Source organism: Tricharina praecox (genome assembly GCF_024521635.1).
Source record: "Tricharina praecox strain CBS 144465 chromosome Unknown BZA05scaffold_33, whole genome shotgun sequence".
Classification (NCBI taxonomy): domain Eukaryota; kingdom Fungi; phylum Ascomycota; class Pezizomycetes; order Pezizales; family Pyronemataceae; genus Tricharina; species Tricharina praecox.
Genome location: NW_026250435.1, coordinates 232,608 through 258,362, shown reverse-complemented (window position 1 = coordinate 258,362; position 25,755 = coordinate 232,608). Strand labels below are relative to the sequence as shown.

General features: G+C 53.6%; 10 protein-coding genes across 10 annotated transcripts; 3 read left to right on the top strand and 7 right to left on the bottom strand.

Annotated features, from left to right (window-relative positions):
* Positions 1-197: 197 nt before the first annotated feature.
* Positions 198-1,268, bottom strand: BZA05DRAFT_410806 (Snf7 family). Its single transcript, XM_051484939.1, has 5 exons — positions 1,228-1,268; positions 1,092-1,169; positions 810-1,025; positions 532-755; positions 198-475 (listed from the first exon to the last, which is right to left on the bottom strand). Exons 1-5 carry the CDS (start codon positions 1,261-1,263, stop codon positions 442-444), a joined length of 588 nt encoding a protein of 195 aa, XP_051335578.1. The 5' UTR covers positions 1,264-1,268; the 3' UTR covers positions 198-441.
* A 2,465-nt stretch (positions 1,269-3,733) lies between these two features.
* Positions 3,734-4,559, top strand: BZA05DRAFT_182923 (zinc finger domain-containing protein). Its single transcript, XM_051479327.1, has one exon. The coding sequence runs from the start codon at positions 3,972-3,974 to the stop codon at positions 4,401-4,403; it is 432 nt and encodes a 143-aa protein (XP_051335577.1). The 5' UTR covers positions 3,734-3,971; the 3' UTR covers positions 4,404-4,559.
* Positions 4,560-4,681: 122 nt separating this feature from the next.
* Positions 4,682-5,684, bottom strand: BZA05DRAFT_448758 (uncharacterized protein; the record flags this gene model as incomplete). The annotated part of the gene is made up of 2 exons (XM_051487286.1): positions 4,682-5,379; positions 5,459-5,684. 2 exons carry the CDS (start codon positions 5,682-5,684, stop codon positions 4,682-4,684), a joined length of 924 nt encoding a protein of 307 aa, XP_051335576.1.
* Positions 5,685-5,930: 246 nt separating this feature from the next.
* BZA05DRAFT_410803 (uncharacterized protein) lies at positions 5,931-7,248 on the top strand. Its single transcript, XM_051484938.1, has one exon. It carries the CDS (start codon positions 5,986-5,988, stop codon positions 7,141-7,143), a length of 1,158 nt encoding a protein of 385 aa, XP_051335575.1. The 5' UTR covers positions 5,931-5,985; the 3' UTR covers positions 7,144-7,248.
* Positions 7,249-11,549: 4,301 nt separating this feature from the next.
* Positions 11,550-12,075, bottom strand: BZA05DRAFT_182897 (uncharacterized protein). Its single transcript, XM_051479325.1, has one exon. The coding sequence runs from the start codon at positions 11,963-11,965 to the stop codon at positions 11,699-11,701; it is 267 nt and encodes an 88-aa protein (XP_051335574.1). The 5' UTR covers positions 11,966-12,075; the 3' UTR covers positions 11,550-11,698.
* A 1-nt stretch (position 12,076) lies between these two features.
* On the top strand, positions 12,077-12,933 carry BZA05DRAFT_182898 (uncharacterized protein). The gene has a single exon (XM_051479326.1). It carries the CDS (start codon positions 12,207-12,209, stop codon positions 12,723-12,725), a length of 519 nt encoding a protein of 172 aa, XP_051335573.1. The 5' UTR covers positions 12,077-12,206; the 3' UTR covers positions 12,726-12,933.
* A 1,421-nt stretch (positions 12,934-14,354) lies between these two features.
* On the bottom strand, positions 14,355-15,093 carry BZA05DRAFT_182837 (uncharacterized protein). Its single transcript, XM_051479324.1, has one exon. It carries the CDS (start codon positions 14,964-14,966, stop codon positions 14,520-14,522), a length of 447 nt encoding a protein of 148 aa, XP_051335572.1. The 5' UTR covers positions 14,967-15,093; the 3' UTR covers positions 14,355-14,519.
* Positions 15,094-15,579: 486 nt separating this feature from the next.
* BZA05DRAFT_343776 (uncharacterized protein) lies at positions 15,580-16,553 on the bottom strand (the record flags this gene model as incomplete). The annotated part of the gene is made up of 2 exons (XM_051481095.1): positions 15,580-16,339; positions 16,444-16,553. The coding sequence occupies 2 exons, from the start codon at positions 16,551-16,553 to the stop codon at positions 15,580-15,582; spliced, it is 870 nt and encodes a 289-aa protein (XP_051335571.1).
* A 5,043-nt stretch (positions 16,554-21,596) lies between these two features.
* BZA05DRAFT_410791 (uncharacterized protein) lies at positions 21,597-22,198 on the bottom strand. Its single transcript, XM_051484937.1, has one exon. The coding sequence runs from the start codon at positions 22,154-22,156 to the stop codon at positions 21,845-21,847; it is 312 nt and encodes a 103-aa protein (XP_051335570.1). The 5' UTR covers positions 22,157-22,198; the 3' UTR covers positions 21,597-21,844.
* A 1,951-nt stretch (positions 22,199-24,149) lies between these two features.
* On the bottom strand, positions 24,150-24,627 carry BZA05DRAFT_182808 (uncharacterized protein). Its single transcript, XM_051479323.1, has one exon. It carries the CDS (start codon positions 24,481-24,483, stop codon positions 24,184-24,186), a length of 300 nt encoding a protein of 99 aa, XP_051335569.1. The 5' UTR covers positions 24,484-24,627; the 3' UTR covers positions 24,150-24,183.
* Between the last annotated feature and the right edge of the window lie 1,128 nt (positions 24,628-25,755).

The window sequence follows — 25,755 nt, the reverse complement described above, 5'->3', positions numbered from 1 at the left end:
TGACAGGCGACACGCAGTTGATAACGGAACGTCCAGGGGGGTTGGCTCGGTCGCTGGGGTACCACAAGCAACAAGTAGAACGGAAGCGATCGAAGCTGCCATAATCATCCCCGAAGCGTGAGCGCATTCGAAGAGGACCAACACCATTCCCGGATTGCAGATCAGCAGAAGGAGGCGCCGACAAGTAGAACGGATGGTAGTGTATAAAAGAATTGACTGCTTTCAGATATAAACCCTATTCGTGAAAAGAAACTCCTTGAAATTTCCTGTCATCGCTCCCCGCTCTTGCTATAGTAGGTAGTAGGATAATCGAGACGAGTATGAGAAACGAGCACACAAGGGCAACCCCAAACGACCAAGCACCAACGCCTAAACGCCCGTAATCGACAACCTGGTGTTCCCAGATTTCCTTCGTAGCCTGCCAGGCTATCCATCATTGGTCTACCCCCTCAGAGCCCGCAGCCGCTCATTAAGCCTACATGTGTCCCGTTAGTCCAGAGAACCGTCCGCGCACGGAACACGAGTACATACCCATTCTCCTCCTGCTCAGTCGGCCCGACCTTGTGCTTGGTAGCCTCGGGCATGTCCTGCTCCATCTCGAGCCCGGCCTCATCCGCAATCTTCCCCATGAGGCGATCCACGTCCTCCTGAGGCGTCCCAACGGCCGTGGCAGAGCTAGTGGCATTCTCGTAGTATCCCACAGCAACATCCAAGTCCTCGAACTGCTGCTCGAATTTGTCCATCACGACCGAGATCTGTCACCGACATCAAGTCAGCATCTCACTTCCACCGTCGCACGCGTGGCTCACCCTCTCAAGATTCATCGTCTTCATGGCCGCATCCATGCCCTTGACCACGTTCGCCATGCTCCCGGAGACCTGTCTCATGGTGACAGCAGTCTGCACCCTACTCGCGACCGCATCGATGCGCGACGCGAGCCGGAGAAGGTTCAGCCGCTCGTTCTGTTTGCGGATTGCGTTCTGCGCGTAGAGTTTGGCGATGTCGTTGTTTCCCTGCTGCATCGCCTGTCGTCCCCCGCCCCACCATTAGCGCGGACGTCAAAAGTTACAAGAGGTATGTTAGAGGCGTGCCTTCTTGATCTTGGCTTTCTCGGCCGTCTCCTCTTTGCCGGCTTTCGCGGCTTGTCGGTTCAGTGACTTGGCCGTGAACTGTGCGTGGTGTTAGCCAGTGATGGCGGGGGTGGTGCACGCCCGAACGATGACGTACTTTGAGCTGGAAAAGGGCTTTCTCGAGGCCGGACATGGCTGTAGGAGTGTAGAGGTCAGTCGGACGGTAGGTTCGGTTATGTGTATGGGCGACGGATTCGTGGACGAAGTGGAAGACGAGTTGAGGTTGCTGTGGGCGGTAGACGGATTGGTAGGCTGAGTCGGAGCTGGGAGCTGCGGATGGCGGATGGCGGACTCGTGACACCGATAAGGTTAGATGAAGGAGATAAGGTCCGATGGAGCAGATATAATTAGATGAAAAACAGATGACAGATGCCGCTAGGCCGGTTATCAGATAAGATCGGACAATCACATCCTATGCCATGAAAGGCCGGGCTTCGTAGCCAAGCTACTTGAAGCGGCCGGCCGGGCTAGATATTTGCTTGGCTCAGCCGGCCACGCAGCCAGGCTTATCGGTTTGCGTGTGTGGATTTACTTGTAGAGTTATCCATACTGTGTAGTGAAGGGGGGGAGGGGGGGTAAAAAATACGCCAAAAAGCGTATTTTTTACCCTCCCCTTCACTATACAGTATTCAGTAAGTACTGCGAAGTCTCACTCGAGCTTTAGTCGTCATGACACCAGTACATACTTTGTTGTCAACTTCCGTATCACCCCAAGCTGTTTCAACCAGCCGAAGCAGCAGGCAGTCAATCCATCTTATCGACCAGGCCGGGCCACTCGCAGCTACCGATAGTCGGGCGGGGGCTGGCTGTGGACAACATGCACAGCTTCTACGTGCATATCGAACCCCCTCCGAGCCGATCTTAAAACGCCTTGAAATTGGCCCGTAAATGTCCTTAGAGTACTGGCTCCTGACTCGGGCGGAAAGCTGAAGTGAAATCCACATCACCAAAGACTCCCAAGTAACGTGGTCTTCAACCCGCAAATGCCGGGGGGAGGAAAATAATGCACTTCCCTCATCTACTGAGATACCTGCCACCGGGTATGTACGAGTTGAAAATTTAGAAAATGATTCAATTGAATAGAAAAGCAAAGAAAAGAAAAGGGGTCCATTAATGTCTGATGTGTTGAAAAAGAGACGGACCGACAAGACAAGACTTGGGATAGAAAAGCAAAATCAAAAACAGAAAAGAAAACATTTCCTGTTTAACGGCCGGACTGCATCGTGTCCGCCAGCCATAACACATACATGGCGCAACACAGAGGCGCCTTCCATAAAAGAACCCCAGAAAATAAACGCCAGCGAAAATGCCCCCAATCTCAGCGCTGAAATCCCAACAACCCTCTCCGCCCAAGTGAACCAAAATGTAAATATTCGCTGATAAACTTGATGTCGACGGCCAGCGACAAGGGCTCGGGATTCGGAATTATGCCGGTTGTCGTAAATTTGGTTCGTTTCGTAGGCGACGAGGGTGAGCGAGCGACTTTACATTATGATGCACATGAATACTATTTCACAGTAATCCTATCGTTAGCGTCCACAGCCAGAAACCGCAGAGCAGAAGGCGAAGCGGCGAGAGAAGAAGTATGGTACATACCCTGACCATTGCGCCGTCCCATATCGACCGGATCGGTGTCGATATCGTCGTCCCGCACGGCGGGTGAACTTGTCGTCGGGGCTGTAGCGATGGCGACTATGATCGTGGTGATGATGTTGTCGTTTGGCTGCATCGTGAAAACGTTCGTATCGAATGTGTGGAAGCTTTGTGGTGATGTTGTTCGATGGATGATGTGTGGAAGCTTTGTTATACTGTTCGATAGCTGATTTTGATGCTGGAGGTTATGAGTGGAGATGGAGAAGGGGGGGATGGCCCGAGATTTATAGATGTGCCCATGGTCTTCAGACGCAATCGTATGGACGGTCGGGACATTCCATGGCGTGATTGGGCTCCTGTCGATTTGGTCTGGGCTCCGATTGATTTGGCCTGGTCTCGGCGAAGACCTGCGCGCGATTGAATCTGTGGTATTATGAGATACACCAACCAGACCCACGCAATACCTAGAACGTGACGTCCCGCACACCCAGCAACTACAATTAGTTACATTCAACACCATGATCCTTTTAATTAGGTAGGTATCAGCCCTTTCTACCAGAGACTTCCTCAGTAAGTCCATAGTGGCCGTCTTGTTTCAATCTTCAGTCCCGGCTCGCTACGTGCGCAAATCAGATCGCTTCACGATATCTTCCTCGGCGAGTGATGCTCGGTGTAACTAGCGCCGTTGTTCAGACCACATGCAAACATAATCCTCCGAAATCTTCAGATCCCCGCATAGAAAACAGGACTTGGACTGGCGTCCGCTTTGCCTCCAATAAAACTCGACGGGCGAGCTGTTCTGACAATGAGAGATTGATTACAATGCATACCGTCGATAGAGTAGGTTGCGGCCGTAAGAAGTAGTAAATATAAAACCGAGTATTTATCTTTTTATTTCCCATCGGGAAATCTTCTTCAAAAACGAAAGAAAAAAGCAAACAATAGAGGGTGGCTTGTGAGGCTCGGGCGGCGGGAACTGGCGTTTACATACTCCACCTTATCGATCCAAGCTGACATGTGGCGGAGCGCCACTCAGGTCGACACCGGCCATGGGCACTAAACGCGGGGCCTAGCTCCTACTCTAATCCAACACCACACCGTCGTTACCACTGACCAGTATCATCCTACCAGCACCATCCTACCAGCACCATCCCACCACGACCACAACAACTACCACCACCCCCCTGGCCCACAACCACAACCACAACCACAACCACAACCACAACCACAACCACAACCACCCCCACAATGTCCCGCGCGACCCTCCCCCCGCCTCTAACCGCCTCCGCACGGGAAGCGCGCTTCGCGTTCTACTGCACTTTATGCAGCAAAGGGTACAGTCGAGTCCACGAATACGAAGCGCACGAGAACAGTTACGACCACCAGCACAAGAAGCGATTCCAAGAGATGAAGGCGTTACAGAAGCCGATTGCGCGGCCTCGGCGCGCGTCGCTGGAACACGGCGGGATAAAGCCCATTTCCCTCGGCGATGGCGCGGCAGGCGCGAAGAAGAAGGGTGGGTTCAGGAGTGCGTTTGGGGGTGGCGAGGTCAAGATTGATGGTGCGCCACCGGCCGCGAAGATGGAGGAGCGCGAGCGGGAGCATGAGGGCGTGGTGGAGAGTGAGAGTGAGGATGAGGGCTGGGAGAGGTATGATCCCGAGAGGCCGACGGGGGTCTGATGTGCGTTGCGTGGGGCGAACGTAGTTTATTGGGGTTTGGATCTACCCGGTTTGTTTGGGGATTGGTGTTTTATTCTTTGCCATCACGGTGCACTCGTATCCTTTAGATTGGTTCTATTACTGCTATTCTGCGCAAAGCATCAAGGCGGTCATCATCGTCATCATATCATTCGTAAAGCTTACAATGTAGGAAAGAGATCAAAAATTGACGCCGAAACCAAAAGCAAAACCCCTCCCCCCCCGCAGCCTGGATATCAAGTACATACACAACGCCATCCTCAGACTCTTCTAAAGAACACCTGGTAAAAGTGGTCATAATGTCTGCCCAGATATCCTCCAACGCGTCCACTTTGTACGACCACCCTCGACAGCCCGCCCAGCCACAGCGCCGCCGTCCCCACCGTTGCAGCACCAAGCAACTTTCTCTTCCGCTGCGGCGGTATTTTCCAGTAGGACGCGAGTCCATACACGAGATGATGACTCACGACACCCACAAAGCCAACATAGAAGACGCCACCGATCCACTTCCCCCACCGTCCCTGCCAGAACCCATGTGCCAGGTACTCCAATCCCACCTGACTACTGTCTCCATCAACGCACAGTGGGACCAGTCTCATCAACCCTGCATGAGCCGCCAGAAACGGCACTGCAATCCATCCCGTCTTCGAGACCGCGGAGAAATTTCTCCAGCGCCACGTTGACAAAGACAACGGAGCCCGGCCACCGTATCGTGCCCGCTGCGCAAAGTGGCGGTACACTCGAAGCGCAACGCTTGATGTGAGATGCAACAGCAATGTCCCCGGGATCAGCAGAAGCTCTGTGTAGGGAGTGGCTTGGTAGAAGTATGTGCGCGCGAGGAGGAGGGAGGAGTTGCCGCTGTCCACGCCGAGGAGAAGAGGCGTTAGCGCGGAGGTGCATCCGTGAATGCCGACGAATGAGAGGAAGGCGTAGGCGCTGTATTTTTGTGTTCGGACAACTACAGGGGATTGATTAGCTCGAGGTTCTGCGGAGGTGGGGAGTGGGGAGTGGGGAGTGGGTCTCCGGGGGGGACTAACGCCAGAATGCCAAACCACGTCCACCGCCAGTGCTGCCGCCGAGGTTGCTGAGATTGTGGGGGAGGGTCTGCGATTTGGACATTGTCGGCGTCGAGGGCGAAGAGTCGGTGATGTCAAACTCATCATCGTCGTCGTCATAGTCGATGGGCGAAGGTATCACCTCACGCATGGAGATGAGGGAGATTTCATCGTCATCGCGGGTACGCGGAAAGTAGAGGTCGGCCATGATTGTTGTCGATCTATGCGTCTGCCTAGAAGACAAAGGAAATGCGATACGATGGGCGATGCTGCTTCGAAGATGTGGGGAAAAGTGGAGAAGAAATGCCACCTGCTGGCTCTAATAATTTTTTTGCTGCGTTGGTCCTTGTACGTGATTCGTGGATCGGTTCTCGGCAGAAAGCGGGAGTGACATCACCGGCCAGGCCCTGGTCTTTTTCGGTCGCACGAACGGATTGGCCAACTGACGGCTTTCCCGAAAACGAGTGAAACCACCTTCTTCAACTCTAAATCCAACCACCTCCCCAAGAATGGCCTCAACACTTCGCCTCCTCCTACGGCCTACGCCAACACGACTCCACGCTACCGCTCTTCGCCGCCATGCCTCCACCTTCGGCTACACCCAAGCGAAAGCGCTGATCTTCAGTGACTACGGCCAGCCCAGCGACGTCCTGAAGCTCCACTCCCATTCGATTTCTCCCGTCTACGGTTCCGAGATCGTCATCAAATTCCTCGCCGCGCCGATCAATCCGGCAGACATCAACCAGATCGAGGGGGTCTACCCCACCAAGCCGGCAATGACCATCAACCTGGGGACTCCCACACCCGCGGCGGTCCCCGGAAACGAGGGCGTAGTTGAAGTTGTCTCCGTGGGCGCAAACGTGAAGGACTTTAAGCCCGGAGACCGTGCGATCATGAAGCACACGGCGTTCGGAACGTGGCGAACACATGCCCTCGCCTCGGATAAGAACCTTCTCAAGATCCCGGAGAAGTTCCGAGACCTGGGAGTCGTGTCCGCCGCGACGGTGAGCGTCAACCCGTGCACGGCGTACTGCATGTTGAAGAACTTCAAGCCGCTGGAGAAGGGTGACTGGTTCATCCAGAACGGCGGGAACTCGGGCGTGGGTAGGGCGGCGATCCAGCTGGGCAGGCTGTGGGGGCTGAAGAGTGTCAACGTTGTTCGCAAGCGGCCCGAGATCGACGCGCTAAAGGAGGAACTGAAGGCGCTGGGCGCGGACATGGTCATCACCGAGGAGGAGCTGGCGGACCGGACGTTCCGGAAGCAGATGAAGGAGTTGACTGGTGGGAAAGGGCTCCAGCTGGGCCTTAACTGCGTTGGCGGCAAGTCCGCAACGGAGCTGATTCGACACATGGGCGAGGGCGGGCATGTCGTTACGTATGGCGCTATGGCTAAACAGCCGCTCATGGTTTCGGCAAGCTCCCTGATCTTTAAGGACATTCATGCTCATGGATTCTGGGTGTCGAGATGGAGCGATGCCAACCCGGAGGCGAAGCGCGAAATGGTCGAGGAGATCTTTGGGATGATTCAGCGTGGAGAGTTCAAGGACGTGCCAGTCGAGAAGACGGTGTGGAACAGTGAGACCAAGGAGGATGTACTCAAGGCTGCGGTCGCGAAGAGTGGGCAGGCATATAGCGGAAAGAAGCAGGTGTTTGTATTTGAGGAGTAGGTCGTATGATTGTAGCATCGATGAATCCCACCTTAGCACAGACCTGACGGTAGTGATTCTATGACTGCAATGTGATTGTTTCTTTGATAGCTATTTGGCCAGCCCGCAATCGTCAATGACCCTTGACAAGTCCGCGAGAGCCGCACAAGAGGCAGCTTACCATATGCCAAACAGAGATGTGGATATACATCCAACACTAGGCCCGGCCCAAGGCTAGTCATAATCCATCACTTCAATTTGAAAATGGATGACAAGATTGGAAAAGCGGATGATGTATTATGAGCACGATATCTGCGTTTTGGTCGCAACCAATGCTCCGCCTAGGCAGATCTCCTGATACTCTGTTTCCCTTCTTTGTAGTGTCCAATCACCTCAGACTGTAGCTGCCAACAAGCTTATATCTGTTTCGTCGCCGGCATGTGGTACCGGTATGTACAGTGTTGGCCGAGTCTATGGAGTCCATCAGCGACCCAGCACTACGATCAAGCCGAGTGCTGCACGGGGGAAACGAACCACGGGGGCACTGAAGATTAAGCAAGGACAAGCCAAGTTCCGACATAGCTATTGAGAGACCTCCGACGGGTACAGGCAACTGGGGTGACCAATTGAATTGACTATATAGAGAGCAACAAGAAAAGAAAGCAGCCTGTGTTCTTCATGCCGAAAACCTCAAAGTATCTCCGGGATGTTGAAGCACTCCGCCTGTTACAATCCGCTCGCTCCCACTACTGCTCACTCCCTCCCATTGACACTACGGGCAGAGGTCTGAAAGAAGACAGGGAGGGGCAAAGACCGCTTCAAAATCCGGGACCTCTTCGCAGACGAGTGATGCAGCCAGGCTATCTTGGCTTTCATCTCTACCACTGATGTGGGCAGATGGATGCTATGGGCCGCTGAGGAAGATGTAGCGAGTGAGGTATCCGAGTGGGAGCTCAGGGAGCGGGAAGAAAGGGAGGCAGAGCTGAGGCGAGAGGAGGAGGAGGGTGCTGAGGTCGAGGAGCCGGGGTCACAATGTAGGTCGCATGCAACCAATGAATGAATAAAAACAAAGACACTCCCTCCCATCAAAGCCCGTCATCACAACATCCCATGCCATCATCACATCAACGACAATCGCCTCTGTCCGCCCAAGTCCGAACCCCTGGAAAAGCTGGTCCCACCAGGTCTCAACCCGGTCTCCACCTCTGGCCCGAGGGTCCCAATCAAATCCGCAGGTCAAGCATCTTGCGGCCTCGCCAAACCAACGTTCCCGCTGGGTCCCACACTATCCAACATCGCTCGGGTGCGGCAGCTGCGGAGGCTTCCCCTCGAAACCCCGTGATCGGAACGTCTACATACCCTACTGGCCATGGTGAGCGCACAAGTGACGGTCTCGTCGGGTACATACGCGGAACCTGTCTGTCTGTCGAAGCCATACAGCTGACAGCATGCTTTCCCGGGTTGCAAAGCTGGGCATGGCATTGCACTCGACATCCTCCAGAGCACGAAGGTGGATATGCAGGTGTAGTGAATGGGATATTGAATGGAACATTGCAGACAATCACGCTACGTGAGTGAAAGGGGCATTGAAAGGGGCATTGCAGACGATAGTGCCGCGTGCATGGAACAAGTAAAACGGGCCTTATTGTCCGGGCTCCATTGACGCAGAGTTGAACGGAACACGATGTAAGGTACTAAAGCGACTCGTCACACGATTCCAAGGTGTTATATTGCCTGTGAGACCCATTCAGGTTGCGACTCCCGGGCCCCATTCAGCTCTCCACCGAGGCGACAACCGTAAACAAACCAAGGAGCCAGCAGCTGCTTCTCTCACGATGATTGCCACTGTGGCAGAGCGATTGAGAAGCTGTCGGCGGGAGGAAACGAATGTGGTTAGTGGTGGGCATCAACGTTGGCGGCCATGGCGGGGTCGTCCGAATGGGTCCAGTGGGGCCGTTTCTTCTTCGTCTGCTTTTTCCTCTTCTCTCTTGATCAGCATCTATCGAATAGACGGCCAACCCCCCATCTCCTATCTCTCCTCTGTGTGCGCTTCCTTCCTCGTCGGGCCTAGAGATTCAATGGCAAAGAGCCCTCGAAAAACTGGTGCACTGACTCGGAAGGCCGCCAATACATCTTTTTCCACGCTACCTTATCGATCAGAAGTCCATTCGCTGGTGCTCCTCGAACGAGTGCGAGTGCTCGCCCGAGACATCTCCACGAAATACTTATCTCTCGTTATTTTAGGTCTCTCTCTCTCTCAGTACTCCCTTTATATTTCAAAGGAAAAGCCTTCGGACGATTGTCCTCGGGTGTGGGTGGCAAGAATAACGGGCTTCTCTCGAGATCAACCCGTGAGCTGTCTGCCCGCACCCGTTTCCCTGGGAAGTCCTACTTCCTACCCTACCTGAAAAGTAGCGTACTGACACATCGAGACTGTCACACCACCCATCTCCTTTGCGCCTGTAAGTATTATACCTCCACCGTCTTTTTTTCTTTTTTTCTTGGGGAGAATTTTGAGCCAACACGTGTGATCGCTCATGACGCTGGAAGGTCTTAGGGTTAAGGGCTTTTTTGGGAAGCCGAGTGCTGATGTGTGGATCTCAGTCGACGGCGAATGGGGTATTGAGTACGACTAGCGGGGCAGAATCGGCGGTCAACGCCCCATACATCCTCATTGTATGAAGGTGTCCGGCCGCAGCACTTTACCACTCGGGCGGGCAAAACATTGGTGGCGAAAGGGAGGTGGAAGCACTGAAAATCGAGGCACCATTACTCGCTGGATCAGCCTCCTCAACGTAGGCTCAAGTTCCTAATTGCCGAGCTTGATTCTTTACCATGAGACTACGATATACCTAGCCATACAACTGTGTGGAGATTGGTGTCACCTAAAGATAACCGAATCCTGTAATCTTGGAATCACGGGTATGAGTTTCGTTAGAGGTACCGGAGACTCCAGAGACCCATTGGTCGAGTACGTACTGACGAACCTTAGGATCACTGCTGTGCAACGCCGTCACCAAAACTCACCACCAGCCGCACCCCACCTCCGAGTGCAAACCTATGCACCGCCTTCCTCCACACCAAAACAAATCAAAATTGCGGGCATAGGCTCCGCCCGCAATCGCATGCGCCGGTCACCCCACGTCCAGCACACCGCACATTACCGAGGTTGGCTGATGTCTAGACCTTTGTCGACGTCCGTCCCCCACCCCGCAAACGTCCACGTACTTCTGCCGGCTTCCTCGACGCTTCGAATCATCAAAAAAACGTGCTCAGTCTAACGGCGGCGGGCGAAATAAAAGAAAACAACATACACATACGCCCCCCGGCACTCTTGCTGCTGCTGCTGCCGCAGACGTGTGGATCATCAACATCATCATCATCGTCATCATCAGATAACCGCATGCGCATACCATGCAGCCAGCTCACGGACGCAGCACGTACAGACGCACGCATGCCCGCCAGACGTTCGAACTCGTCTAGAAAAAGAAAAAAGTTTGGGCCCGGCCGGCCCCCAGACGATGTGCATAGACGTGCAGAAAACGAAGGCCGTATGATATTACGCACACACACACACTCAGACACTTGCACGCTCACACACCACACACCACACAAACTCCCACACACCACACACACAATCACACGCGCACCATGCCGGAGGAACAAAACACACGCAAGGAAAAAGCAAATTGAAACACAGCGATCGAACTGAGGAAGAAAAAACAACAATACTGGGACAGAAAGTATCACAAAAAAGAAAAACATGAAAGAAGCTTACAATATCTAAACGACTTTACCGAGCCTACGGGTACTATACTCTACTCCACTCTACTCTACCTACTCTACTCTACGGGCACGGCCCTGTCAACGCGACTTCTCTATCGATTATCATCACACCTGCATAACGCTGTCTATCTGGCCTATCTATCAATCTAAATGTCATGTCAATCCGGCCAGCCGACATCGACACGGACCACCCAATATCGCACGCTTGCATTGCCTGCCTGTCCCCTCATTCGTTCCCTCACTCGCGTTTTTCCTTCCTTCCTTCCTTCCTTCTCGCCTCGAGCTCGCACATCATCAAGCACACGCACGAGTGGTCCAATTCCGAATGCTTATCACAATCTGCGTCTCCGCCACTCGTGCTCAGCCACCCGCCATATCTTCTCGGGCAGGAGGTGGAGTCGGTGACGTATTGCCCGTCCCCCGCCGCCGCCCCCCCTCGCCGCCGGCCCCCCATTTCCCTCCCATTTCCTCCCGAAGACTCGATACGTTGACAGATATCGATGTTCGGTACATATATCCAGCTCCCTATGTACTCAACCACATAGGTAGCCCACATCGCTGATAGCTACAGTAGCTCTGGTCGCTGAAGTATCTCGAGCAGCGGTCGAGCTAGAGATGTGTGTGCGTGCAGGAGGCCGCGCCTCGTCTGCAACAGCGAAAGAAAAAAAAATAGGAAAAAGAAGAAAAAGAAAAAGAAAAAGAAAAAGAAAAAGAAAAAAGACCACACAGCTCGCTCCTGCACAACACCGCACATGCTGATGCTGTTCCCTGCAGCACATCCACCGACGTCCTAGCATGCTCTCGTCACGATTGCTGCGCAGACGTCGACGCAGCCGGAATCGGAATCTTCATATGAGCCACCGAGGACAGACGGAGCGGCGATTGGTCGCAGTGGGCGAGGGGGGGAGTGCGGCACTGCGGTGCATGGGCAGCAGTTGGGGCCCTGGAAAAGCAAGCTCGCTGCTCGGCCAAGTAGAGTGCACCGAGACACGCCGCCAACTGCCGGTACACAGCAGTCGAGCAGACAGATCACTGCTCGAAGACGCAATGATATCATAGTTAATTCCAGGCAGCTCACAGCTCGCAGCTCCGAGAGCTCTGCCTTCGCTTGCAGCAGCACAACGACAGCTCCAGCTCATCGCATCTCAAAGACCCCTCCTTCTGCCCCTCCTTCCCATTCCCATTCCCACTCCCTTACCCACTCTGCCCCACCACCTGAACAAAAAAAAAACAAATACAAAAAAAAAAAAAAAAAACAAAAGCAAAAAACACTCACTCGCCTACCTCGAGCTGATCTCATGCTCAGGCTCGGCCTCTGCCCGACGGATTATCCAGATTTTTTCCACAAGTCTAGAAGCATCTTGTCGCCCAGCTTTGACCATGACATCTTGACAACTCACGCAGCATCACATCAATCCTTTCGATCTCACCTCTTCCTCAACCATCTTCATTCTCACAGCCCTGGCCTACGTTCCGTTGTCTATCAGCAGAAGCGGCAGCACCACCACCATCACCACCACCACAATCATCATCGTCGTCATCATCATCGAAACACCCAGGTGTCGCGCGGCCCTTCCGACTTCTACCGTCTCATCCTGTCGACCAGCGTCTCGCCATCATCTTCTCACCGAGGGAGTTGGAGAAGGAACAGGCAGAAACCTAGGCCACCCCTCCCCAGCACCAGATCGAGCCGATTGCGAGCGTCAAACCACCACCACCACCACCACCCACCACCACCATCACCTCCACCTACACCACCTCCACCTCCACCACATCCCGCATTTCCCAGTCCCAGCGCAGAGAAAGAATCAGCGTGAAAACCGAAAAAGAAGAAAAGAAAAAAATAGCAGAAAGTGAAAGTGAAACGTGGACCCTCCAGACAGAACTGAGGAGGCCCCATCTCAATCGTCGTCATCCCGCATTTCCCTTTTCCCTCATACGATGTGCACGATACGATACGTAGCCGTGAGCGAGCGAGAGACGAGACGAGACGATACGGGGTCGTAGGGGAGTCGGGGGTTGAGGTGCGGAACTGGAACTGGAGGTAGGGAGTATCGTAGTAGAGTACCGTATGTACACACACACATATAGACTATCTATCTATCGTTGTAGAGCGACAGCCAACGTCCCTGCATCCACATCCCACATCCACCATGTCCACCACATCCGCACTCTATAGTATCACAGCCGTGCGCCTCGCCCGACGCCCGTAAGTAACCCTTCTCCCTTCTTCCTACTTCCTTCTTCCTTCGCCGCAATGCAGGGAACGAGGGTCAAGGTCGAGGGTCGAATGTGCGTGCATCAACCGCCCACCGCCCACTGCCCACTTCTCCAAGAGGATGGAGCGAGAGAAGAGTAAGAAAGATAGAAAGAGCAACGAAGCAGCTCGCGCCCGAAATAGAAGTTACCGTTCTACCTAGTAGTGTCGCCGTCGCGTAGTACTGTAGTACCGCTGTAGCACCGCTGTAGTACCCGCGACCGAGCGAGCGAGATACCCCCCCCTCCCCCCCCCCCCCCCACACACACACACCCCTTTCCCGTTATGTAGTACGTTATGTAGTACGTTATGTACGGACGCACGATATGTACGTTGCGATAGTTATGTACGGACGTACACAACGGGCAGGATGCTCCGTTTTGTCCGTTTTGTCCGTGCTGCCCGTACTGTCCGTGCTGCCCGTACTGTCCGTCCTGCGCAGACGAGACGAGACGAGAGGAGGTGGAATAATAAATAACAAAAAAACAAAACATGAGAAAAACGCAAGAGAAAAAGGCTGCCCGCCCGCCCGCCGGCTGGGAGGGAGCGATACTCCGGCCGCCTACTATTTTCTTCCTTCTTTGGGTTTTGGGTTTTGGTTTTTATCTATCACAAGCCAAAAAACGCGAGACATCTATTACTAGTACTCGATCATAGGAAAGAAAAAAAAGGAAAGAAAAAAACAAAACAACAGCCGTTTTCTTTTCGCACGTGGCGACGATGTGTTTTTGTTTTGTTTTTGTTTTGTTTTGTTTGTTTCACAGGCGCTGGCAAACACAGGCAAAAGCACGCAGTCAAGTGGCAGTGAATCTCGAATCTTGAATGTTTGATTTTTGAAAGGCTTCTTTCTTTCCCTTTGCATTTCCCTTTTCCCTTTTCCTATCCCCCTAGGTATCCCGTATCCCCAGCCCCGTGTCCGTGTCCATGGTAAGGAAAATGGCTGCGGTTGTCTATCTACACCCTCCCGAAGATTCCTGTTCCTCCCTCCCGCATAACCATAGCCATCCTTCATCCTTCCATCCATCCCCAGTCCTGTCTTGCCCCAGTCCTGTCCTGCCCCAGTCCAGTTCTGCCTTGCCTTGCCTCTAGTTCATGCCCTGTTCCTTCCATCCTTTCTCCCCACCTTGTCCAACCCCGTCCAACCATGTCCAACCATGTTCAACCTTTTCCAACCCACACCCAAGTAGAAGAAGCCCTCATGCCATATCAAATCGAATCGTAGAAAGAAAAAAAATCTGCGGTGCGAGAAGCGCAAAAAAAAAATAGACAAGAAAGAGAAAAAAAGCAAACACAAAAAAAAAGCACACACAAAGAAAAGAAAAAAAAGAACCTGCCTTTTTTCTTTTTTTCCACACTAAAAAAAAAACAGAAAAAGCAAAAACAACAAACACCATAAACACATAACATAAATACAGAAGAAGCAGACGGCAAGCAGCATAGCATAAGCATGTACTAGAAAAGTAAGAGGAAGGAAGATGAAAAAAGATGGGAAGAAAAAAAACAAAAAATAAAGTAACCTTCCCCCCAAGCTGCTCAATTCCCACACCACCACCACCACTCGCTTTTCCAAAGCTCTCAGAGTGTTGTGAAGGCGAGGGCGGCGGCGAGGTATTGAAGCTTTCGTCGTCGTCGTTCTCCGGTATGTCGATTCCCCCCGAATTTCCGAATTTTGAACGAATATGAACAGTTGAATGTCAGAAGGAAGGAAGCCGTTGAAAAGGCCGTTTTCGTGTCGTTGATTGGGGTGTAAACATGATGAGGTGCGATGGAGGAGGGGATATCTACAGCGCACAAGCGTCATCCGTCGGGCAGGATACAAACAAAACAAATGTAAAAAAAACAAAAAAGACAAACCGTAACCAACCCGCAAAAGGCCGTCCACGCCGTTAAAAAAATATAGGAAAAAAAAAGAAGGAAAAATGGCTCCCTAAAAACAAGACCCCCATTCCCTATGGCACAATGAAGTGTCTAGAACCCCACCACTTCACCGGATGAAAAAAAGAAAGAAAAAAAAACAGAAACAAGCCATGAAGTCAATTGATCTCTGTTTGACATCTCAAGGATCACGGCTTCCAATGAAGCTCGGGGGATGAGACGATGACCGTTTGCGCTGATGTCCAAACTCCCGTCCGCCCACTGATAACCTTGCCCGCTCCACCTCCTGCGGTGTCGAGCTAGGCGCATTCGGCGCTGTCGCCGATCCGAGCGAACCGCCCGAGGCCCGAGTCAAGTAAGACGAGCTGAAGGAGGTTGAATCTGCCGGCGCACTCATCTGCGGGATCTGGTACTCTTGCGGCGGAGCTAGAGGGGCAGTCGCGAAGCCCGACATGGTTCCCGAGTGAGGTGTCAATGGGGGCTGCGAGTACTTGAACTCCGACAGCGTCAGTGGAGGCGGAAAGCTTGGCCGACCATGGTTAGATGCCGGTGCCGGCGAGGGATACGGATGTGTGAAGCCACCTATTGCTATATGTCAGCACGATCGTATCGGGAGAGAGGGGCAAGGAAGGGAAGGAAGCCAACGTACCTGGATTGCTGTGCACATAAGGACTCGCTGGAGTATCCGGAGGTACACTGCGTGGCGGCTCGTTGTTGTTGCCGTTTTGGTTGTTGTACATCCCTTGGAGCGAGTATCCGCCAGGGCTGTGTTGATACTCATCGTGACCACCGTACGTGGTGCTGGTTGCCAACGGTGAACCCGAGTTCTCACTCAGACTGCGCGGAGTGTCGTGCAGCTGCAGGCGCGGTACACTTGAATGTGCCCGGTAAGGGTCGGCTGTACGGGAGAAGGGGTTCCCTCGCTGCTGGGGACCGAGCGGAGCAGTCATATATCCGAGGTAACCTGAGCGCTCGCCGCTGGTCGAGACAGGGGACAGCATATCGCCGGAGGATGGCGTGTTGGATGCGAAAGACATGCCATAAGCCGGTGTCGTCGGCGATACGGCCACATCGTCGTCGTTGCCCAGGTGCGACCTCCGCCGGAGCGGGTCCGGACGGTGGTATCCAATGCCGCCAGCCGTTGACGGGGAATAGTCGGTGGGCGAAGCTCCAGGGGTGCCCATCATCCTAGCTCCGTACGTGTGCAACGTCTGGAGGATGGGGAACTCCTCAGGCAATGCGCGGGACTTCATCATGCGCTCCCGATCATCGCTGCTCATTCGTTTCAGCTTGGCCCTCCTGAAACAAAGTACTGTTAGTCACCTCGGCACAATATAAAAAAAACGCCCCCCAGCGAAACCGGAAAAACCATGCAGATCTGTGGGAGGGATGTCATCACGCACCTATTTTGGAACCACACTTGGACCTGTCGCGGGCTCAGCCCAGGTATCTCCCTAGCCAACCGTTCCCGATGGGCTGCATCTGGATGTGCCTGTCGCGCAAACTCGCTCATGAGGAAACGTGTCTGGTTGTGCGTGAGTCTGTATACAATGAAACATCTAGAGTTAGCGAACCGTCATACAGTAGAGTAATGGAGAGGGAGAAGGAGTTGCGCCCAAAATCACTACCCCAACCCCCCCGAAGGTTGGACGGGAGGAGGAGGAGCAGTGAGGTGTGTGTGTGTGTGTTTGGGGGAAGCAACGCGGAGTGGGGTTACATACCGGAAACGCTTCATCTTTCGCTTCTCTTGTCTTCGTTCACTCAAGGACATGTGCTGTGAGTCGGAGTGGTTGGACTGGGTGGAGGCAGTCATGTCGACTGAACGGCGACTTTCAGAGTGCTGGGACCGTGGACTATCTATCATGGAGCCGGTGGAGGCTTGCGAGTGCGGCGAGCTGACCATACCATGCCCTTCGTGGGATGCCGAGGCAGACCACTCTTCGGTTTCAGAGACCGCCGGGGGCGTAGTGTAGTGGTCGTAAAGGTGCGACTGCGACGACCGATGGCCGGCCTGGTGCTCTTGTTCGGTGGAAACTCCAGACGAAGTGTCTCTCTCCATATGCTGGGAATCCCTCCAGGACAGGTGTGACGCAGTGTCGGTACCGAACTCGGACATCTCGGGAGAGGTTGACGATTTGAAATGCGAATCGTCCCCCCAAGTTCCTCCTACTCCTCCTCCTAAGCCTCTCCCTGACGGAGGCTGACTGGTCTGGAGTAAGGCAGGCACGGTGAAAGATTTCGAAGGTGAAGGGTTGAGGTTGAGTTGTGTAGCGGACACAGCAATCAATCTATGAGGTATGCAGGGTGCTATCAGTGTATGGGTGATGGCTGATGTGTGGTGGGTGATGGCTGATGGCTGATGGCTGTGCGGTGCTGTGTGGTTGGAGGGTGACTGTGCGAGATGTTCCTGATATGACGATCACACCACCGGAGCTGTTGGGTAACTTGATGGGTGGTATTGTGGTTGCTATCCGATCGAGTTATCGAGTTATTTGACGGTCAGATACATCCACAAAGGTGTTGAAGATATGTTTCTTTTTTTTCCTTCGTTTTTTTTTCCAGTTGGATTCCGGGACCGAGTTAATAGATGTAGTGAATCCTGACTTTGTGCGGGATTATATTGAGGTGGAAGGGTGGAGGGTGGAGGGGGGGTGGGTGGCTTGGTTTGGTAGTAGTAGTGGTGGTAGTGGAGGTGGAGGTGGTGTCGGGATGCGGTGTTCGACTAGCGGAAAAAGACCGCAAGCTGGCTGCAGGTGCAGTGCAGCGGATATTTAGAAGAACTCCGAAAACCTGTCGAGTCGAACAGGTGGGATCGGCAAGGTATGGGTATGGTGTTTGTCGTCCGTTCTGATGGCGGGGTATCGAAACGCGCGAAAGAGAGGAAGGGCGTGAGTGAGTGAGTGAGTGAGTGAGTGAGTGAGTGAGCGGAGTGTGTGTGGGTGTGTGTGAGGGAGTGTGTGTGGCAAAGAATCCGGTTATATATGCAAGTTGTAGTGGGTTTCCCGTATCGGTGGGGCGTGCTGTGTGTTGTTGACGCTGCTGCTGCTTCTGCTGCTGCTGCTTCTGCTGCTGCTGCTTCTGCTGCTGCTGCTTCTGCTGCTGCTGCTTCTGCTGCTGCTGATGGTGATGGGGGGGAGGGGACTTTGCTGCGGCAGTGCCTGTGCTGTGATATTGTACCGGGCCTGAAAGCGCGCTGCTGCGACTGCTGCTGCTGCTGAAAAGGCTTCCGAGGGCGAGCGAGAGAAAAATAGAGCTGCGGTGGTCCCGAAAAGCTGGCCAGGTAGGTCGGTAGACCGTAGGTAGCTAACGAGTGCGTGCTGCGTACTACGTGCTGCGTACTTTTGCTATGTATGTATGTAGCTCGAGAAGAAGCAGCTGCCGTACTATGCTGTAGGTATGGTACCTATGGGGATTGGCAGTATGTCCTGTCCTGTCCGTACTGGCCGCAGTCTTGCCGTGCGTTTCCCGTATACAATCCAGTCGGTCTGGCCGTCTGGGTCTGTCTGTCTGTCCGTCCGTCCAAATATCTGCCGAAGCCGTCGTTTTTTCTTTCGAAGGGCAAGCTATTCGGCTGGGGCTTTGGAATTCACCACCGTGCACACGAACAAAGAAGAAGAAAAAGTGAGAGTCGGGGGAAAGGGTCGTGGAAACGAAAGAACGACCAGTATGTAAGAAGGGCGAATATTTCTACTCTTTTTACTGATCCAGCAGCCAATGCGTCTAGCACAGCACAGCACGAGAAAATGCTCGGTCGGGTCGGTCGAAGATTCGGTCGGGCCTTGAAGGGAAGAAGGCTGACGGACGTACGGACGGACGAGCTATCCGGCCCCGTTGAATTCAATTCAAAAAGAAAGAAGAAGAAAAAAAGAGCGAAGGAACGACGAAACGCGCGCGGCGGTGGTGAAGAAGAGACGGACGTGGAAGGAAGAAGGCTAGGAGGGATTGATTGATTGAAGAGGGGGAGAGCCAATCAAGATATATGAAGGTATTGAAGGGCAGGCAGACCCTATGTCTGGCCCTGTCTCTTTTTTCCTTCTTTCTTCCCTTTTCTTTTTTTTTCCTGTTCTTTCTGTCTTTCTTTCCCGCTTCTAGAATATCGAAATGTATCGAATATTGAAATTATCGATCTAGGGGCAAAGAAATGCAAGGAAGCGAATGTTAAAAGACCGGCGGCCTAGGTAGTAGGTACTCTACGATAGTATGAAGAATCGCGCGCACGGTCGCTCCGAATTTCCGCAGGAAAAGCGCATGTATCTACGGGGTTTGACTTCCTTCAACTGACTGCGACTTCAATTCCGGGTCCGTTCTGGCTGTTATTGTTATTGTTTTTGGTGGCCCCCCTTCTGCGCGCGGGCGGGCAGGCAGGCAGGCAGGCACAGGCAACGTACGTACGCGGAAGGAAGCGGTAGGGGTGAGGGGGGATTGTGCGAGTGTGAAGGGTGGTTGTGGCTAGGCAGAATTCGCATGTATCATAGCGGACAGGACAGGACAGGAACCACTCGAGCTCGTTCCCGATAACTAACTGCACTACACGCCAGAGGCCAGAGCCAGAGCCAGACGGCCGGCCGGCGGATTCAACCACCGCAATTAGGCGGCATGTACGGGTACTTGTTTTGCGAACCGAGAAGACGGATGCCAAAGCGAAGGATGGATGGGATGAGAATGGGAGAGACGGACGCGATACCTTCCGGCGCGTGCGTGCTGGATTTTTCATTTGGTTTTGTTTTTGTTTTTATTCTTTTCCGTCTCAATTCACGATGGGGTCAAGCCACATTGTGACTAAAGCGAAAAGCGAAGCCAAAACGAAGCCTCAAAAACAAGGGCCGAATTGTGGGGGAAGGAAAGAAAGATAGAGTAAAAACTATCGCCTCGGACGATGGGCTTGGTGGGAGGGGTGGTGGTATGTAAGAAAAAAAAGAGCGTGGAGAATTGAAAATAGATGGGACGGGGATTCCCAGACCTGGCAGACCAGACCAACGAACGAACCATCGAACGAACGAACGAACGAACGAACGAACGGACGGAACGGTAAAGGACGGACGGCGTCAAGCTTGGGTAGCTTAACTAGCGGGCGCGCGAGAGTTTCGTCTCGTCGTCGACGACCGACCGACGGACCCCCTTCGGCATCAACCGTGGGTAGGAGATGGTTACTTTACCTAGGGTGCTCTAGTATTATCTACCGTACCATACCATACTCCAGGTGGAGAGGGAGAGGGAGGGAAGAGGGAGCGAGGGAGGGATGGATGGAGCGAGGGAGGGAGGGAGGGAAGGCTTCCGGTGTGCTGCGCCTATGCTAGGCAGTGCTACCGGGACTCTCCTACTACAAATCCACCTACGGCTCAACTACTACTACAGACTACTACTGCTCGCTACGACGTCCACGAGATGCCGACGATTAGAGTCAGCGCCAGCAGCTGTTGCTTAGCAGCCAGCCTACTCAAGTACGGTACTTACTCAAGGTACCATGCTTGGGTACTTGCGTAATCACCAAAACCACCAGCGCCGACGCGGACCCGCGCCTTACGATTGGTCGCGGTGGGTGGGCAGCGGTGGAGGAGACATGACATTGGGGGGATAGGGAAGGAAACTCCGATGGGTATCCGGAACCTCCATCATGTACTTACAATATCTACTTCTTCTTTCTTTTCGCGGCGGCAGCAATAATTATTGGGCCAAACACAGCGTCAATCCGACCAGCTAGGTAGCCGTCGCCTAAGCCCGAGATGGTAGTGATGCGAAGCCCGCCAACGACACTTGCGGGTAAAGTGCAGTGCGGTGCGGGCCACAGCAATCAAAGGGCCGCAGGCGAAGGGACGGTGTGGGGTTGGGGATTGGGAAGTACGAGTACCAGGACGCGTTTCAGGTTGAAGGCCGGTCGTGGTAGGTGCTGGTGGGTGGTAGTGGTGGTAGTGGTGGGTGGTGGTGGTATCCAAGTAACTAACACTGTGGCCTGAGTGTGCGACGGGGGGAGTGGTGGGGTGGGGAGGTCGTGAGGGGGAGGGGTGGGTGTGGCCATGAAGGGCGAGCGCAAAGCCACCGTCCACTACCTAGCATGTGGTGTACCATACATACCCTGACCCCGACCGAACAACGGCCGTCCGTTCGATTCGAGCCGGAGCGACCAAGTACCGTGGTAATTCGTGCAAGGACCCAAGCAAGTCAGTAAGGACTTACTTAGCAACCGTAGCAGTAGTAGCAGTAGCAGCAGTAGCAGCAGTAGCAGTAGCAGTAGTAATAATGGTAGTAGGACTACCGAGCAACAAACGAACGAACGTGCACCCGAACAAGGGGACACGATCGATGCGGTCTGATCTATGTATCTAGCGTATTCGTTCCGCGCAGCGCAGCTTACGATACCCCTCCGGAGTCCGCACGTAGAGTCGTAGAGTCGTAGACCCGGACGCAGTCACTTTGATCCGTCCATACATCCACTCGGCGGCATTCTCGCCATGGTCTCCACTCTACTCTCCACTCCACTCTCCACTGTGCGGAACAACCGCGACATGTGCCCGGCCGTGGGCCGTGCCGCCCCCCCCCCCCCCCCCCCCCCACCCACCCCCGCATCTCTCCGCCGCGGCCGCCGCGCGCCATCGACGACGAGGCGAGCGAAGCTCGCGAATGTTTCCGGTCCCGGATTCGGGACCGGACCGGAGTCCTGTCCTGTCCTGCCCTGCGGAGTGCGGAGTGCGGGCGATGCTTCCAATTGGCGACAGAGATATGAGCAACGGCATCATGTACGTGCGTGCGAGCGAGAGGGATTTGCGCTGCTGCTGCACTACGCTGCTGCTCCTGCTGGTGCCGGTGCTATTGTTGCTCGCTGTGATGTGATGCGATGTGAGTAAGAAATCTGTATGTGCGTACGTACGTTTGTAGATAGGGTGAATGTATGTATGTACAGTAATGCATGTTTGCTGTCGTTTCCCGGAGGAGGATGGATGGATGGATGGGCGGACGGGCGGACGGGCGGACCACGACGGAGGGGCAAGCAGATGTGTGCCGCTGCGCTGATTGACTCGATTGGATTGGACTCGACCTGCTGGAGGAGGAGAAGGAGGTGGAGCTGGAGGAGCCGGGCAGGTAGAGAAAGATGACAACACGCAAGATTACTTTGTACATATGCTACGCACCTTTGCACATACGGTATCGCATGTGTGTATGTGCATGCAACCTCCATCTGATCTTCACCACCACCACTATCTTGATGGCCACCTCCACTATCAACTCCGCACTCCATTTCCACCACCACCACTATCTCCGCCGCCACCACCACCTCCAACACTACCGCCACCACCACCATCACCAACGCCATCATCATCATCATCACCACCTCATCCTTCCATCACTGCATGAACCACTGAACCACTAAACACTCAATCTCCAATCTTCGGGCGCACAGAGGCCAGCATTGAGCGAGCAAGTGTCTTTACCGAGCGGCGGCGGGGGGGTCAGTGAGATTGAGAGTGAAAGTAAGAGTGAGACCGGGAGCAAGAGGGTATGAATGCATGCGCCTTGCTGTCGTCGATATCGACGTCGGTTCTCACCCTACACTACAACATACCTTATCCGTACCCGGGGCAAGACACTCAAAGATAGCAAACTTTAGTGCCGGGATGAGAACGAGTGGGAGGGCACGAATGAAGCTGATGCTGCAGAAATGCAGAAACGAGATAAAAAAAAAGTGAGCATCATCTCAGCAGCAGCAGCCGCGGCGGCGGCTTCAACTCCTCCCATACCGGTACATACCGTATCCCGCCAACGCCAACGCCAACACCAACGCTCTTCCCATCCTTCATCCTCCACTATCGACAAATTTGGTGAATCCTCCTAGGGCTTCAATATGGCAAGCGAAACGCCCGTCGCCCAAGTTCTAAATTCTCCCCCCTCATCGCCCAGACACCTACAGATACAGACAGCCTCTACTTTAGATAGTATCAATGTCGAGGTCTATATCTACTAGCAGTAACCTCACCTAACCTAACCTCGCCATACATGATACATGAAGAACTAGCATAGCAGCAAATGCAGTGGCGTTTCCCACGCGTGCATACATAACATGTACTTACATATGATCTAGGAGGTACATACACGACTAACGGCGGAGCCAAAAGTATGTACTCAATCCCAAGAACAGAAGAACATCTACATACATACATCTACAGCTGTGGTTTTCTGCGCGCGCGCAAAAGTCGTTTTTGTTTTTGTTTTGTTTGTAGGTGATGGTCGACGACCGTTTCGCAGGATGCAGCATGCAGAAGCTCCCTCGCTGGCTGGATGGCTGGATGGCTCGGTGGCTCGCTCATTCTTTCCCACGAGCTCCGAGCGAGGAGCCGTTGCGCGAGCGAGGATGAGGAGCCATTGAGCAGCCATTGCGCAAGCAAGCGAGCGAGCGAGCGAGGCGATGGAAAATCCTCCCCGGCCCTTACTGCCGCCGCCGCCGATGATGCTAGAGTTCTAGAGTAGGCAAGTGCGCACCCTGCCCCAATGATCTGAGATGATCTGATTTGACGGGAGCCGCCCGACGAGCCGCCCGACCAGGACGACGAGGACGACGAGGATGGGGGGAGCTTCGACGGTAACACCGGGAACTTGAAAGGGCGGGAAGGGAGGGAAGACGCTGAGGACTCGGGAAATTTGACGGAGTAGCAGACATAGCCGACCCTGGACGGAGGTGTCTCGAAGTTTTTTTCTTCTTCCCTTTCTCCTCGCTTTGGCAGCGGGTGTACTCTAGTAGTGGGTATGGCAGTGGGTGTGGCAGACTGGCAGACTGGCAGTGAGTGGGCCGGAAGGTGCTGTGCTGACTTGACGAGACGAGACACGAGACTGGTGCGATCCGAAAAGGCCGGGCGCTCCAGCGAGCAGAGCAGCGAGAGAGAGAAGCGCGCTGTGGAATCGGGTGTAATCTGGTAGGAACGCCCGCAACCGGTACGGTAATACTTATGCTGCCCGGGAAAGATCAAAGAAAAAGGAAGAAAAAGAAAAGAAAAGAAAGGAAAAAAAGCAGATGAGTTGTACAAAGTGCGGTAAATACCGGCAACTCTACTACGGTACTGCTACTACTACTACTACTATCACTACCAATCATTACTATGGTTACCACTACCAACCACCACCGGCCACCACCGCCGCCGCCCATGTACTCTACATCATTGAGTACCTAGACAGTCAGCCCTTCGAAGTCCCAAGTTCCTTTTCCTCTGGGCAGATACTCTAGTAGTAGCTTGTAGATGATTCACAATTTCAGCTGTCAGTGAAGTCAAACATAGCCAAACATAGCCAAACATAGCCAAACATAGCCAAACATAGCCAAACATAGCCAAACATAGCCAAACATAGCCAAACATAGCCAAACATACCCAAACATACCCAAACATACCCAAACATACCCAAACATACCCAAACATACCCAACCAAACATACCCAACCAAACATACCCAACCAAACATACCCAACCAACCAGTAGCCACCACTACTAACCACTACTAACTACTACACAGTACAACATCGCTGCACCTCGTGTGGCAGATTGGCAGTTCAACTCCGTCTTGCCCCGTCGTGCCCACAAGCGAGCCCAGTGGATGTGCGGAGATTTTCTTTTCTTTTCTTTTCTCTATCGACATCCACCCCCTCCCCAGTGCCCACTACATACTAGATAGGTAGGAGGGAGGAGGGGGGGAGGGGGGGAGGGTGGCTGAGATCGACGAATGGGTATGATAGACAAACGGCTACAGCCTTCATCGCTTGAGGCTTGAGGTGTTGAGGGTTGACATCCTGGCTGGACTCTGGACTCTGGACTCTGGACTCTGGAGCTGGGCTGAGTTGAGTTGAGTTGAGTTGAGTTGAGTTGAGCCGCTGCCGCCGCCGGCGTGGAGGGGTAATTGTAAGTGTAAGTGTGGGCGTGTAAGTGTGTGTGGGTCTGGGGGGGGGGGGGGGGGGTGAGAGAGTGTGGGTGTGGGTGGTTTGCGCCGCGAGGGCCGGGGAATGATTGATTGATTGCGTGTGGGTGGTTTGCGCCGGCGTGAGGGGAAGCTTAAGGATAGATTGCGTGTGGGTGGTTTGCGCCGCGAGCGAGGCGAAGGATGGCGTGCGTGTGTATGATTTACGGTATGTATGTAGATACAGTGTATGTACAGTGGATGTGCGGGTGTAGATACAGTGGGTGTTTATGGCGTATGTGTAGGGTTTACAGATAGGTATCACCGTGGGTTATCATATGGGCAAGTATATCGGTACCGGTACATATCACCACACTCAAGCCTCCTCAAGCCTCGAGCAACGTTAAGCGTGCCGGCAAGTCCCATCCCATCCCATACCGACTCTCTCTCTCTCTCGGTCCGCGTGGTATAGAGTAAGCAACAGCTTCCAGCCAGCAGCAGTAGCAGCAGTAGCAGCAGTAGCAGCAGCAGGGGAATTCCGGGACGCAAATGAAGACTTTCATATGCCATTTTCTGGAGCCGAGCACTGTTTAGCCCCGCGCTCGTGAAAGAAGGACGGGGCTAGTTGGTTGCTAGTAGTTGCTAGTAGTTACACATGCCGGATGAGGGACGACGGAGGAACTTCCCTACTCTGGAGTCTACATGTCGAGTATTTACGTTTAGGCGCCATGGACTCTGGCAGGACCGCTCCCTTCTCCCTCTCCCAGGGAAACCACGGTAGCTTTTTCAGCGAACTACCTTCTCTAGAGTATGCTACACAACGGCACGGGCCATGGAGTAAAC

What these genes read in the sequence shown, in the direction of transcription:
- BZA05DRAFT_182837 (XM_051479324.1), bottom strand. Translation starts at nt 14,966, where the DNA reads ATGACGCTTGTGCGCTGTAGATATCCCCTCCTCCATCGCACCTCATCA.
- BZA05DRAFT_410791 (XM_051484937.1), bottom strand. Translation starts at nt 22,156, where the DNA reads ATGTACAAAGTAATCTTGCGTGTTGTCATCTTTCTCTACCTGCCCGGC.
- BZA05DRAFT_182897 (XM_051479325.1), bottom strand. Translation starts at nt 11,965, where the DNA reads ATGATATCATTGCGTCTTCGAGCAGTGATCTGTCTGCTCGACTGCTGT.
- BZA05DRAFT_182923 (XM_051479327.1), top strand. Translation starts at nt 3,972, where the DNA reads ATGTCCCGCGCGACCCTCCCCCCGCCTCTAACCGCCTCCGCACGGGAA.
- BZA05DRAFT_410803 (XM_051484938.1), top strand. Translation starts at nt 5,986, where the DNA reads ATGGCCTCAACACTTCGCCTCCTCCTACGGCCTACGCCAACACGACTC.
- BZA05DRAFT_182898 (XM_051479326.1), top strand. Translation starts at nt 12,207, where the DNA reads ATGCTCAGGCTCGGCCTCTGCCCGACGGATTATCCAGATTTTTTCCAC.
- BZA05DRAFT_182808 (XM_051479323.1), bottom strand. Translation starts at nt 24,483, where the DNA reads ATGTTTGGTTGGGTATGTTTGGTTGGGTATGTTTGGTTGGGTATGTTT.
- BZA05DRAFT_410806 (XM_051484939.1), bottom strand. Translation starts at nt 1,263, where the DNA reads ATGTCCGGCCTCGAGAAAGCCCTTTTCCAGCTCAAA. An exon ending in AGAAAGCCAAGATCAAGAAG is followed by an intron (nt 1,026 to 1,091) that starts GCACGCCTCTAA and finishes GGGGGACGACAG; the next exon opens with GCGATGCAGCAGGGAAACAA. An exon ending in ACTGAGCAGGAGGAGAATGG is followed by an intron (nt 476 to 531) that starts GTATGTACTCGT and finishes GGACACATGTAG; the next exon opens with GCTTAATGAGCGGCTGCGGG.